The sequence below is a fragment of the Antechinus flavipes genome, chromosome 5, assembly GCF_016432865.1.
Source record: "Antechinus flavipes isolate AdamAnt ecotype Samford, QLD, Australia chromosome 5, AdamAnt_v2, whole genome shotgun sequence".
NCBI lineage: Eukaryota > Metazoa > Chordata > Mammalia > Dasyuromorphia > Dasyuridae > Antechinus > Antechinus flavipes.
The window spans coordinates 49,193,599-49,209,213 of NC_067402.1; the positions used below are offsets into that span (position 1 = coordinate 49,193,599).

The window sequence follows — 15,615 nt, forward strand, 5'->3', positions numbered from 1 at the left end:
TTATAGAAATGGGGCAACTGAAACCCAGGAAAGTTAAATAAATCTGTCACTTTTTAAAATGAAAGTCTCCTTTAATCCAGATGGATAAATAAGTAGATGATAGATGTGTATATAAAGCTTTGTAAACCTTAAAATTATATTTATATATTATACATAATATGTGTGCTTATTATCATTAATTTATTTTTATTGTTATCACATGGGGTAGTTAGGTGGTGAAATGGTTTGAGGGACAGGCCCAGATTTGATTTCAAATCTAGCCTCAGACATTTGCTAGCTGAATGATTCTGGACAAGTTACTTATACTCTGTTTGCCTCAATTTCTTCAACTGTTAAAATGGGAAAAGAAAAACACTGAGTTTCCAGGGTTGTTAAAAGGATCAAATGAGCTAATAATTTTAAAGTACTTAGCACAATGTTTGGCATATATTAAGTACTATAAATTATTAAATAGCATTATTGTTATCATTAGTCTTAGAATTTGGGTTAGAAAGGATCTTTGAGATCGTGTAATCCTACTCTATCACTTTACAAATGAGTAAAACAAGACTGAGAAGGTTTAAGTGATTTAGCTAAGCTCAAACGTGGAATAAGTAGAAAAACTCGGATGTCCACCCAGGTTCTTTGGCCCCAAATGCTCTTTCTGCAGGACGGAGAGAGGGACGAAGTGAGGGACAGAGTGAGGGATGGAGCTAGTCTTCCAACTTAGCAATTTCAGACCACTAAAGTCAGTTCTGGAAGAGGGCTATGGAATGTTGTGGCATGCAAGTGAATTGGATTTAAGTGAGGGAGGACTGAGCAAGGTCACCTGTCTCACTTTCCCCTCCAGAGCCCTTTGGGGTCCAGTGGCCAGACATAGATAAAGATAGCATGAGATGGCCCTGGATGCAGTGGGAGACCTTGGCCTTTTTAAATTAAGGTCTTAGGTCTCAATTTCACTTGAAGCAAAGTCTAATAATCAGTGATTAAGACAATTGAGACAAAGAATCTCCTTTGTGATAAAGAAATATTGTCATAAACATATGAGTAGCCAATGTTCTGCTATGTGAGGAGTCACAGAGCCAGTTTCTCTGGGGCTCTGAAACAAAGAATAAAGTCACTTAGGCTTAAGTGTGCAAACATAGACTCTATACAACAATAGAAGCTATACTTTTTTTATTACTTCTTATTCCAAGTATAATGATAACAAATCCTGAACCTTAGAAGGCAAAATGTGAGAAGGCAAAAAAAAAAAAAATCTCACTCCCTAATTTGGATGTTCTATAGACATTTCCTTCTTATGTGGTTCCTTTGATTCACTAGAGTTTGAGTGAAAGGAAGAAACTTTTGGTTAGTAAATCAAAGGGAAGGCAACGGAATCATTCACAAGACAGAAAGAAACTGAATAGTATGAGCATGTATATGCATTTCTTGGGGGGCAATTTGAGAGATATTTAGTAATACTTTTGGGGAAAGGAATGAGTGCAGCTGTGAAAGAAACTTTCTATGAATTTGGAAGAAGCTTTGTGGGTTTGGAGGGAATTCAGAGAGCATAGCTACAGTAACAGTGGGTATATAAGTTCTTTGAAGAGGATGTCTTTGGAAAGGGCCATGGACATAAATGTTAGCATTTCACCTACAAATTCATTTGCCTTAAGGGAAATTGGGATAAAGGTACAGAAGGTACAGGAAACAAGAGTGGAGGGATATGACTATTTAAAAAAAAAAAAGCCTGACAATTGCCATTTATAACTAAAGTATCTTTGAATTCCTTCACCCACACAGAAACGAAGTGGAATTTGCCCAAAAGAATTTGCCAATCTTCAAATAAAAAATTTGGCAGCCCTAATTATAACTGAACACAATGAATGTACAGCATAAATCATCTCAATGTTGTCCAGTATACCATTCCAGGTCAATGCCCCCATAGCCAAAGCTTGAATGTAGGTTTCCAAGCAATGAAGGATTGTCAGAGTTGAAACACTTAGAGGTCATTTGGTCTAATCATTTGCAGAAGCCCCTTTTAAGACATTTCTAACAGAAGGTCATTCTTTCACTACTTAAATATTTCCAGTAATATGGAAACTCATCACAGTTATTCTTTTCACATCACCAGGATTAGGGGCATGGAGCCCTCTCAATCTGGAAAATTTCCATGAAATGTTTTGGTCCTCCCTTTATACCAGAGAAAAAGTCTGTTTTTTTTTTCTTTTATGGTATGTTTAAAGCAGCTTATTATATAATTTGTGTTGATATCATACAATATTATGCACAAAATATATGTATTTTTGACTTTCTAAAATTTTATGTCATTTGCTAACCTTTCATTTGCAGCATTTATAAAGCTCCCCTAAAATTCCCATTTACTTTCTTATGCCTACCTGCCACACATGGAAACCATGATGAGGATTTGCAGCATCTACAAAACTCTCCTGAAATTCCCATTTAACTTCTTATGCCTACCTGTAATATATGGAAACCATGATGGGGAAAGTAGCAATGTGGAAGGGATAACTGTACTTTTTAAAGGAGCACATTCTGTTTCTGAACAGTTCTAATTATTAAAGACTTCTTCATATGGAGTTAAATCTATACCCCTGTTATTCCACCATCACCATCATCACTATCATTTGTCCCAGTTACATTATCTGAACAATAAAGACTAAGTCTAGTATTTCTTACAGATGCTACTCCTTCAGCAATCTGAAAATAATGATATAAACTGTAACACCCACTCTCCCCAAGCATTCTTTTTTTTTTTACTGGCTAAACATTCAAAGTTCCTTTAAACACTGTTCATAAGGCTTGATTTTCAGTGTCATCGACATCCTGGTAACTTTCTTTTAGAGCTATAAAGTTTTCAGTGTCACTCTAAAATGGGATGTCTAGAACAGAATATATTTATCTGACTAGGACTGAACATAGTGAGTTTCCTAGGTCCCTTCTTCTAGAATGAAAAGAAATGGTTTAAGATTTCCCTATCAATGATGCAATTTAGATGGCTCAAAATTGTTAGTGAGCACAGTAGGAATGAAATAAATGAGACTTTTCCATTGGAAAGTTTGACATAGATAATATCATACATATTGAATTTTTCCTTGAAGAGAACAACAAAACAAATGATTTAGTGAACACCCATTTTGCATTACATTATTCTTAAAAGTGCAACAAATCTTACTTTCCAAGATATTCTTAAAAGTGCAATAGACAATAGTATACTTCTAACATGAATAAAGCCTAAAATAACAATAGTTCACCACTTTTCTATTCCTGTCCTACTTTATGAAAATATCCCTCAGTTTAAAAAGATTTTCTTCCTAAACCCATCTACAACATCATTTGAGTAAAATTAGTTTAAAATGGAAGGCTAAGTGGTATCTAGTTCAACATGTGTCATTTTGTAACTTTTTTCTACAAAGAAATATGTTTTATTGGAAATCAAAAAAAATTAAAGCAAAGAAACATTTTATAACCCAAATTCAAGTCATTTTGTTTAACCTAAAACTCAATGAATATACAAATACAAAACAAATTCTACGAAAGAGGCTGCTCTGAATAAAACAGGCTCATACTGAATTAAATGTGATAACGTTATTTAAACATTCACTATTCTCCTTGTTCTTGACATAGCCTTAAGCCTACTGGCATTTCCAGCTCTGTTAATACAGAACACACATTATTCATCAAAGACTACATAGTCATTCATGAGACCATGCTATTTAAGGGTAGGATTGCTTAATGCTACAAATGATCAAATCCAACATTTAATGCTATTCCATATTTAGCATATAAATTAACTCAGCATGTGATTTTGTTAGTTTTATTTTATTTCCAAATTATAAGGGCAGAATCATAGAGCAGAGCACTTATTTTAATTGAGTACCTAAGAGTAACAAACCCAAGCACATTATTGCATCAGATTTCTTTGTCATAAGGAACAACACAGTGTAGTTCATTAAAAATTCACAAATTGCACCACTGAAACATAGTTTTCATTCTTTCTATAGCAAAAACTTCTTTAAACTAGCAGGATGCAAAGTCTGAAAGACAAGGAAATTCTTCGAGTAGACATTTAAATGCCTATTATGACTTTCCAAAAGTAGAAATATTTAAAAAGCAGGGTTCCATGGCTGGTCTGGAGGGCATGAAGAGGTTATCAGTGATGTGGTTGGAAAAAATAAACAGTATAATATTTATCATAAGGCAAAATAATAGACTTGTAATCAATTGCAACCATGTACACTGCATTGAAAATATAAGCTTACAGAGTTATTTAGAGATCTCAGAAGCCATCTAATCCAACACATTCATTTTACAAATTAGGAAATAAAAAGAAAAGGAGGTTAAATAATTTTGCGCAGGGTCACAAGGTAATAATGAATGGAGCAGGATTTGAATTAAGTCCTATAACTCTAGAAATAGTGATTATAGCTCTTCTATTGAAAGTATTGGTTAAAGAATACCTTGTTTATTCCTTTTTGTTGTTATTATTTTTTGAGGCAATTCGGGTTAAGTAATTTGCCCCAGAACTACACAGCTAGAAAGTGTTAAGTGTCTGAGATTGGCTTCAAACTAAGATACTCCTGAATTCAGGGCTGGTATTCTACATAGTGCACCATGTATCTCCCCCATTATTTATTCCTGTATCCAAATAAAGAAAAAGCACTAAAGCAGCTTGGCAGAGTGGATAGATCATTATGCTTAGAGTCATAAAAAGCTAGAGCCAAATCTTGCCTTCAGCACTTACCCTAGACAAGTCCCTATGCTGCTTCTAAGTTTCAGTTCCCTCTTTGTTCCAATATAAATAGAGAGAATAATAGTATCCACTTCAGATGATTGTCGTCATTCTCACGAAATAAAGACAAACTTCTTTGCAAATTTTAAAGTGCCATCTAAGAGTGAGATATTTTTATAATAATGACTGGTGTAGAGAAGTGTCTATCTTTAAAGTTACATTTAGCACATTCAAGTTTGTGTCAATTTGAGAACATTTTGAAAATGTCTTGATAAGATATTTGTTCACACTAAAGAACATGTCTGTAATTCAGACCAGGCATTAGAAATATGGAGAACATTGTCAAAGTCCACTATTTTGCTGACATAAAGGTATATATGTGAGATGGATGCAACCTCAAGTAATCATAATATTTTTATTCTATAATTTTACACATATTTGGTATTAAACATCTGAAGTATTCTGAAAAGATTTCGCATATTTACAAAAACTAAGGATATGCAACAATCAAAAGATGCTAAGTTTCTGATTTAAGAGAAAGAATTCCCTTTTAAGATAGAAACTGGGAATCTGAATTTGAAGATTACATTGAGAATCTCTCACATCTGGCTAAGAGAAGCCCAAAGTTGACAACAAGAGATGGAGGCTCCCCACTCGGGTTTAGAAGCACATCAAAGCTCCTGAAAATATGTCTCGATTTGTGTAGTGATTCAATACACACACATTTCATAAGCACTCACTATCTGCCAAATACTGTGCTGAGTCCTGGGAATAAAAATAAAGAGTAAAGTCTGTCTTCAAGAAGACCTCATTCTACTAAGTAAGAGACAGTACATCAGTTGAGAACACTTTCCGTGAAGATGTTCCTGTAAGGGCATGTGGAAGAGATGGCACTCAATGTGGGTCATCAGTACCTCTAAAAGGTGGTACTGATACCCAAACTCCATTAGTTCCAACTAGGAACTTAGGGATGCATGCTCCCAAAAGCCCCCTCTCTCAGTGTTGAGCCATGATGTTGTAGAATTCTTCAAATGAAGATACCCAATTTTACTTCCAAACTTAAAGTTAAAAAGCACAAAGAGATAGAATCAAGTTACAGTGGCAATTACATAACAGTTTGTCACGTACAGATTTTGTTTCAATAACATCACTCCTTTTAACTCTTCATGGATCAATTAAACTAAATCCAACCTCAATCTAGTAAATATAATATTTCACTTGACCTGTGACTTCATAGATTTAGAGAATTTCTCTCCTGTAAAAATGCAATTCATCATCTACTTAGCAATTTATAATATTAATGAATTACCTAGGAATATTGAGACTAGCCCAACATCTCTTAATCCTCCAAATCATTGCCTCTTGTTGATCATGAATTTGAAAATAAAGTTAGGTTTTTTCCACATCAAAAGATCACCATTACAAATTAACTGAAATAATGCATTTTTCTCTCTAAATTTCCTAAGGTAGAGAAAAGTGTTTGGTTTTCTGAATCCTGACATATTAGGGAAGGAATTTTCTTGGTCTGCAATGGTAGGTTTTATCTCAGAATGGATTATTTTCCTTAGAAATTATCTTTTGATGCCTTTCTAAAACTAAGAGGAGGATGTATTCTTAGTAAATATAATACTAAACAAACGATTTCCCTATACATATCTTTTGACAATTTTTAATAATAATACAACAAATGTATGTTTTGTTTCTTTTTAGGGTGTGTGAGTGCACATAACTTTAAAGATTGATAACAATTCTTGAGAATTTGTGGGAGTTTTCTCTTACTTGTTGATTCTTATAAGACAGTTATTTTTTCAGGTTTGTTGGCAATCAGAAATAAGAAATATATGTGAGCTAGTTGTTACTATAGTTGAGAGGGTGGATAGGTATCTACAAAGGAAGAAGGGAAGAGAGAATTCCAATTTTCTCTCAAAACAATGAAAAATTTTCATAGATAATATCCCCTAACTTTTTTCTTTTCCTTCTCTTTATATTATGGCAGAATTTCAAGCAGCATGTTTATATTAGAAATAAAGGGAATATGCCGTACTTTCTACACATACTTCCCAACAAGTAGTAAAGTTCAACCTTCAAAGAATATCTTTGCAGTTATACTTTAACTTTGGGAATATAGCTTGATAACTCCCAAATATTTTATTATCCCTGCAATTCTCACTAAAAATATAATGTAAATGTCCTCTGAAGTAAATACTCTGAAATAAACAGCATAGAAAGAAAAAATGCTGTGCACAGTAGTTTTGACTATAATAACCCACACTAGCAAACACTAGGGGCAAATGGAAAACTGTGAAAGTACATTTTTAAGAGAGCGACATTTTATACCTGGAGCATTTCCAGATATTTCTTTTTAAAATAACCATCCAAGAAACACATTTTTATGTCCACATTTGATTGTGGCTCTGTTATTCTCTCTGGTAAAGTAAGTTGGTATATATTTTAGTTCTGAGATTCTATTATAGGGGATTTTATAGGTATTTCCCTTTTTTATATCATCTCTAATTTTCAGGGAAACAAAGTTATGAATTTGAATAGGAATGGAAAGCACAAGTAGGATAGGGTGAGAAGCCAGTTGTGGCCATATAACCAGACTCTGTTGAACAGCCATGAAAAGAGGTTAATATTTACTGAGGTTAAAAGGTATAGCTGCCATTCCTGAGAATTTACTGAAGGTTAGAAAAGTACTTCAATTTGGAAAAAAATAAGAGCAGTACAGTGTTTATATTTTTTTGAAGAGAAAAAGGATGACATGACAATTCCAAATCTGAAAACTTAACATCTATCTCAAGAAAAACACTAGGGGGAGAAAGGGGAAAGACTTAAAGGAGGAGGAGGGGTTCATGAAATCAATATGAAAATACGTTTAAAAATGAGACACAGAAAAATAAAGTTTGACTTGAGGAAAACCTCTAATTCCATCTCTCACAATGAACTCACTAACAAACTGAAAAAATAATCTAGATCAGAAAATAATTGCACAAGGGGAACAAGGGGAGCTAGAAGACCAGTTTCAAAGTAAGGATACACACCATTATGTGATGATCTGTACAGGTCAATGCTGGACCACATGCTACATAATTTTTCCATCAATGACTTGAACCATAAAATGCATAATATACCCTTTACAACATTTTCAGATGCCATCCAGTTGAGGAGCAAATGTCCTGAACCTCCCAAGATCTGTTCAAATTAACAGTGACATTGACAAATTGGAGTGGTGGTCTATAGTAAGCAGAATAGAATCATTGTCATTAACTGAAGGATTGTGTCCTGGGGAATAAAAGTAAACTAAAAATAAGTTTGGGAAAGACTAATTTGTACAGCTGGGACAAAGAGGTCATAGCGTGATAGTCAATAGGATTATTAAACTAGCATTTTCAATTTAAAAACAAGCCAATAATGGATAAAACTATAATTCTTTATATGGGATATGCTATTTGGCCACCCACCATCAGTAGAGTTTCTATTTTGATGAGACATTGCCTCTTGCATCCTCCTGTCCAAGATTCCCCTTACTCAAAGATATGCATTTGAGAAATAACTTAGGCAAGGTTCAGAATTCAATCTGTGGCCAAAGACCAAGGTCCCCCCCCCACACACATCCTAGTCCAGACTCCAGGAACCCATAACTAATAGCATGTACCAACCCTCTGAGGGAACCCACTCAAGCTGAAACAGGATGTACCAGTGAGGTATCCCTGCCTCTTTCCCTACAAAGAACCACTCAGGGCTTTATTGGAATAGCATGTCCAGCTCAAGGTTCCCCCAATTAAAAGCAGTGTTTGGAAGAGAACCATTAGAATGGCTGAAGACAAGGAAAATCCCACAAATGGTCTTCATTTACAATATGACAGACTGGAGTTTAATACAAGAATGATTTTGCTGACACTGGAAATAGTTAAACATGTAAGCAGCTTACTAAGGAAGCTTATGGGATCTCTAATTCTCAAAGACTTTAAAAATGGGAGGAATTCAAAGAGTTTGAAAATAAAAACTCAAGTACCAATAGCGTCATTCAACCTTAAGATCCTGTGACTCAAAGCTTTGATTCATACCATGAGAGCCTATATCTAACTTCTCTTGTTCAAATGAATGAGGGGGCTTGCAAAATTAAACTTTTTATAGTGGATAAGCACCTTACAAGGCAATACTTTCCTTTATAACACGTTTCTGTTCTTTTTTTGCACAAATATATTTTAAGTTTCATGAGTATAGTCTATATCCAACATAATCACAGCTTTCTCAATATAACTTTACTAAAAATCAATTCACCCACACGAAGCATTAAAGTTCATACTGGAAATTGTCTACAAAGAAAAATGAGACTAATGTTGAAAACTATTTCTCTCTATTTCATTGTATATTAATTTGGCTTTCTCTCCCCTGAACCCAAAGTGTATTGTTACTTGAGTTCATTTACTTCCTAAGAATGCAGGTATAATATTTCTGCATGATTCATACTTACATTTTCTTGGAATATATTTGCAGCCTAAAATATCATTAGTGTATAGCATCTTCCAAGGATATAATTAGCATTTAAATCAGAGCCCCCAAGCAAGCTCAGTTTTAACTTAACCAGAAGCATAGTTTCTTAAATGTTCATTCCACTTACAAATTATTAAATCTCTATCATTGCAAGCTAAAAACATCAAACAAATGCATGTTTATCTTTCCACCCTTTAATGCTACCTCATGGTAAAACACTAGGTGAAATCAAGTTACAAGTCTCAGCACCTTTCACTGCCTGAGACCTGATGCATCCATACTCTTTCCAAAGCACCTTTTCTTTTTTTTCCTTCCCCATGGAGTAAATCTTCCCAAGGCACAACATGAAGTGTCACCCAAACTTTCCAAACTGGTCCAAACTGGCAGAATCCAAATCTGAGGCTCCAGTTAGAATGAATCCCAAGCAAATCTATACCTCCAGGTTCCTGCAGCTAACTGCATTCCGTTATTATTTACACATTGAGAAATCAAGCTCCTGACAACCATATGGTGCGAGTACAAATGTAAACAGTCGCATGCCCCTATCTGTGCGTGGCAGATTTCTAAACTCCATAAACAGACAGTATGGACTATTGTTAAGAGATGCTGGAGGTGCTCATCCCCCGAGTACCATGTTTGTATACACAGCCACCCACATTACACTCTTCCCCCTCTGTTTATTTTGACTGTGGGTATGAGTGTGTGCGTGTTAGGGGGGTTCGGGGGAGAGTTACCGGTGAGGGTGAGCCATTCTTGCACAGGGGTCCCCGGAAGACTCCTTTAATACCACGGTAATGGCCATTCCTGAGGTGTCTGGAACTGATGACCAGGTAACAAGCCATGTGTGTCCGAGCGTCCTGGAGGGAGGCGCAGAGTCTCAACTCCTTACTAGACTATGGGCTGGGGGAATGAATGCGGGCCAGCTCCAGAGGTAGCAGCAGCAGCAGCAGACGGAGAAGGAGGAGGAGGAGCAGCAGCAGCAGCGGCGGCGGCGACTGCTCCCCCCCCACCCAGAAGACACCATATAGCAGAGAAGGCGGCAGCGGTAGTCCGTCCCCTCTCTCCAGCCAGTGCCCGGGAGACGGCTGCCAACAGCAGGCTATACGGAAGGCGGCAGCGGCGGCGGCGGCGGCGGCGGACGCAGGAGCAGCAGCAGCGGACGCAGCTGCAAACACAGAGCATTGAAGAAACAGGGGAAGCCAGTCCACATGCTGTTCTGACTGTGTGCCTGCTAACCAGCCTCTCCGCTATTCCACCCCCACCTCCCCCCACCCCTTAAAGGACAACTTCCTGCAGCTGGGAGGAATTTGGTAATCCCCCCTCCACCCCTCTTTCCTCCAACCTTCCCACCAAGTGCCAACCCCAGGAGCTAAAGACAAGGATGCTCCGAGATCAGCGCAGGGTCCCCAGGACCAGGACGTTCTGGAAGGGTCGTCCCCTGCCCTTCGCTGCCTCTCTGTGCTGAGCTGGGCTGGGGGCAGTGGCGCCCCGGGAATCCAGCTGTGCTGGCAGCGGCAGCTGCCTGAGATGTGAGTAGTCAGGAGTCCTTGAGAGAGCCTTTTTTTTTTTTTTTTTTTTGGTCACATCCTGCAGACGGTCCCTGCCACCTTAGCTAATTTCAGGACCAGGGAGGAGGAGGGTTAGGGTGCAGGGAGGCGGCGGTTGGAAAGCAGTGAGAAGAGGAAGAAGGTGGAAGGGGAGAGCAGAATTAGGGCGGAGGGATAACGACTCCACTTGGGGTCGGGTACTACTCCCAAACTGGTTTGGTAAGTTCTCGTCGTAGCTGAATCCTAGTCGGCTGGAGCCCTGCGCGGGGCTCAGACTTGCCCACTGGACACGCCCGGGGGGAGTAGTTGGGGAGCTGGGGAGAGGCAGGAAAGGATCAGCTGCTGGCGAGACAGCGATTGCCCGAATGTATCCCGACTGCCAAAAGACTGGCTTTCGGGTCCTGGAAGCGGATGCGCGCTTCCCGGGAACCATCCTACCCTTCTGCCCTTCATTTTGGCCAACTTTCCACCTTTTTGTAACTAGGGGGGGCGGAGCGGGTGAAAGAGGGAAGACTGAGAGGAGGAGGAGTTCCCCCTTAACTCTGTCTCTTTCCTCCAGCATCGCTTCGAAGCATCAGCCAAAGGAAGCAACAGCTCCCCAGCTGGCTGCAAAAGTGAGCTATACAGTCCTAAATAGGGCAGATAGATGTGGTAGATGGGTAGCCTGTAGCCTGTGTGTGTATGTGTGTGTATACACAGAGCTAAGTAATTTTTTTTATTTGTTGTTTTATAAGAGAGTTACACACAGGATAGAGAATATACCTATGTACTATATTCTATATCTATGCAGATAGAGATCCTATATCCCCAAATATTTACAAAAAGCTGTAAAATTCTGTCTGTACGCATTTGCATACATCCTTCAGGTTGAATGTGTGCATTCATTCACACAGAGATATTTCTTCGCAGACAGCCTTAGCTTCTCTTTGCAATGGGCCCACAGTTAAGTGGCATTTAAGTGAGATTATCTCATTTACTGGAAAGAAAACCACTAGGGAGCAGACTGAGCTGAGAAAAGACTCTGAGAATAGATCTTCCCAGACAGGCGAGGAAAGCCTTTCCTTAGAGTTGTCCTGCTCCCCAACACCTCCTGTAGCCCAAGGCTGATTGGAGAGAGGAGGTACCTGTTCCACTTGACCCTGATTGTGCTGCTGGGAAAAAAGATGGAGGAATCCTATCATTTCTCCTCCTGCCTCAGCTCGAGGACTAATAGAAAAGAGATTCTTTTTAAGGTTCCCACTCCTCTTTTCCTGTCCTTTTCCTGATTCTTCCCTTTCTTTCCCTTCCCTTCCCTTTCTTTTCCTTCCCTTTCCTTCTCTCCCCTCCCCCCTTGTCATTGCTGCGTGAAAATCCTAGTTAAATTTCGAGCATAAAAATTGTCCCTCTTTATAATGCGCACCGGTCCTTTAAACCGTGTCTAAGAGAAAAAAATCAGGTGTAAATAAAATGACTTGCACGTTGAACCAAAAGCAAACAACAATGAAAAACAGGTGACAATTTAGATCCTCTAGCGCTTCAGAACTTACATGATTACACTCCGCCTCCTCCCCCTCCCCCATCGATTTCATTTGTCAGTTACTGTGACTTCTTCAATAATACTGTAAATACCATGTCTATTCCATTTTATGCTTTTAACTGTTTTCCCCAAAAGTGGTATCATAGATATTAACTGGATGCTTCTAGTTCAAACAACATTAGCAATTTACACTCTTTCTTACAAGCCGTAGGAGTCATTTCACAGCAGATAAACACCCAATAGACTGTCTGAACTCTAACAAATAAAAATTACTCAAACCTGAAACACTAATTGTAGGACTTTTGGAGTTTTAAATATTGTGAATCAAATATTTCAGCCCAAAACATTTTTTTACAAGAAAAAATAGAGTGGGTATTTATTTGAAAAATACTCTCTGATCTCTATTGAAATGTGTTTTGTTTTGTTTTTTTTTTTAATTCTGTTGCTATAGGGCTTGGAAATAAATAAGAATTAACTCATATAGGTACATTATATACTAGAGACAGTTCTTAAAAATGAATTGTCCGACTGTATTGGGAATATCCATACCGAGGAAATGAGATCACAATTCTTGAAAACCACACACAGCAATGTGAATGTATTGTAGGTTGAGAGCTACAAAAGAACTTAGAAGTCATCAGTCCAGTGTCTCATTTTGCAGAAAAAGAAAATGAGATGCTGAGACTTGGGATTGGTCCTCAGTCACTTATACAGCAAGTTCAGAATTTGAATCTAGAACCTTTGGATCCAAATCCAAAGTGCTGTTTTCCCTCCTATATTAAGATATTAAAAATCATTAAAACCAAGGATTTGTTAAATACTTATACAATCCCTAAGGTTTAAGAAACAATGCAAAACTATAGGTGGGGGAGGGAAGAAAGAGTGTAGTAAGGTTTAAAGACATATAGCATTGGGCTTTACTTGATTAACCATTATTCTGCCTTTGGGGAATCAAGAGAAGAGAGAACATTGTTCCTGGGTCTATTTTACAGGCAATGATCGGAGTCTAAAATTAAACAGTCCTCAACTCAAACAATTAGGAATATTAATTATATCACAACTTCTAATAGCATGTCAAAGATACAGTCCCTTTTCATTAATCAAAAATAACTCCAAATTAGGAAGCTGAATTATTTTTAAAGGTTACTTATATTGTCCTTTAAAAAAGTGTTGATATTCAAATATACAATCTTACTGTTCTGTATTTGGTCCCCCAAACCTGAAGACTTTGAAAGCTTCTACAGAATTCCTGTTGCTTTGTTCAATTAACCTCATATCGAGTACATTTAGATTTTCCACCATGGACAGTCATTTACCTTAAAATCCTTCTATAGATGAAAAGAGTTATTAAATCATTCCTTGATCACTTTTCTTGATAACCCAATAGCCTTTACTACTTTAACCTATTTTTGTACTATCTATCATTGTTAATCCTGACAGGGATTTCTCCTTTCGCAACTTTATCTGAAAATACTTCTTTCTTTTTATAGATCTCATATTTTATTCAATTTGGATATTCCCTGTTAGTGGGATCAATGAATCAGCAATCATTTACTAAACTCCTATTCTATGTCTGGCACTTTTAGGTGCTAGATATACAAATATAAAGAATTAGAGTTGTTTCCATTATGATGGGGATACAACAAGTATATATATTTTTATATACACAATACATATCAGAATAATAAATCCAAAGTAGATCTATAAAAGGCATTTAGGGAAAGAGAGCCCCAGTAAATGGGAGGACAGTTTAAGAAAGGTCTAGTCTAGAAGATGTTTTTCTCCAGCTGTCTTGAAGGAAGTGACTTCATGAAGTGGAAATCAAGAGACAGTATTTGAAGCATGGGGCAGTCAATATATTTTAGTATATCTTGGATCTTCAGTCGGACTATAAGCTTGTTAAGAGCAGCAAACTATTATTCCCCTTTCCATCCCCATGATCCAGCACAATGTCTCATGCTGTCTCTAGTTTTATGTGTTATGACAAATGAAAAGTCCAAGAGACACATTTTCTGGTTAATTAATAATTATATTATTATTTATGGCTAGCAAATAATAATGAGGTCAGTAGTATTCTTAGAAGCCAAAAACAAATCTTAAGAGTCCTCTGGATCTTTAAATACTCTTGGAAAAATAGGTGTTCCTGACAAGCAGAAATCAAGTCTGATTAATTAACAATTAATGAGAGGATGAATATTATAATAAGAAGTAAGCATATTCTAATGAGGAGCTGGAGAATGACTTTGATTGAAAGAGACTCACCTCTACCCAGAACATCCCTATCTCAGGCTAGAGAAAAGGAGTTATTTTCCACCCAGCCTGACCTAAGTAGAAAAATAGTAATATTACTAAGAATTTTCCTTAGATTTAATCAGAACTAAGTTTTCCCAGTTGGGTGGGAAAAATTGAACCCAATCTCATCATCAGTCCAGTCCTTCAAATGTTGCCTTGACCCAGTAGTTAAAAGAAGAAATAGAAAGGGTTGAAAGATCTGAATCCCCCGTGTTAGTAATTGGTTATTAATAATTATTTCTCTCAATGTATTTGTTGAAGATGGCTAATGATAACTCACATTCCTAGAGCATTTTACAGTTTATAAAACAGTATCCTCTTAGAACTCCTTTGAGTAAATCTAAATTTCATTGTTCCATTTTCATAGACAAAGAAATTAAAGCTCAGAGATGCCAAGGGATTTGCCCATAATTGACCAACTACTGTTAGAAGCAAAATTCAAACTCAAGGCTTTACTAGCTCTAACTCTAGAGCTTTCTCCTCCTTTCACCAACTACACAATACTACGTCACCAATGATGATACTTTTTAAGTGCCTACTATGTGTCAGGCACTGAGCTGTAGTTACTGTTGATGGTCTCCATGTGAATTCCTTAATATGCATCTTACAAGTTCACCTTATTGAATACTCTTGCTGAATCTCCTTCAGCCTTAATCTTTTTACTTATAAAATGTCTAATATCATCTCTGACTATGTAAATGTGCTTTAGAAAGTTGTATCATGTGACACATATAAAATATTTTTATTATATTCAAAAGACTCTAAAGTATTTCTGTGAAACCTTTGAATATGACCTACTGAATCATCCTAATGCACAAAATTGTCATAAACTCATCTTGGCCAACAATTTGGCCAACATTTAAGTATTTTTCCTCTTTTTGTCAGGTTCTATTTCAGTCTGAAACTGTCATAATGATGATTCTGTGTGGTTCGGAACCAGCTGCTTTAGGATATGTGTACAATTGTGCACTAAAATCTGGGTTATCTGATACAAAGAGGTCTGGCATCCAAGCTGTGACTTTTCGTGTCATTGAAATGTATTCACAGAA

General features: G+C 37.1%; 1 protein-coding gene across 1 annotated transcript in view; it reads right to left on the reverse strand.

The window, feature by feature from the left end:
* Positions 1–10,055, reverse strand: part of ZNF804B (zinc finger protein 804B) — a 584,010-nt gene extending 573,955 nt beyond the window's left edge. The window contains exon 1 of the mRNA XM_051962355.1: positions 9,946–10,055. Within this exon, the coding sequence (XP_051818315.1) occupies positions 9,946–10,053 (108 nt within the window). The 5' untranslated portion in view covers positions 10,054–10,055. The remainder of the gene's footprint in view (positions 1–9,945) is intronic.
* Positions 10,056–15,615: the final 5,560 nt, after the last annotated feature.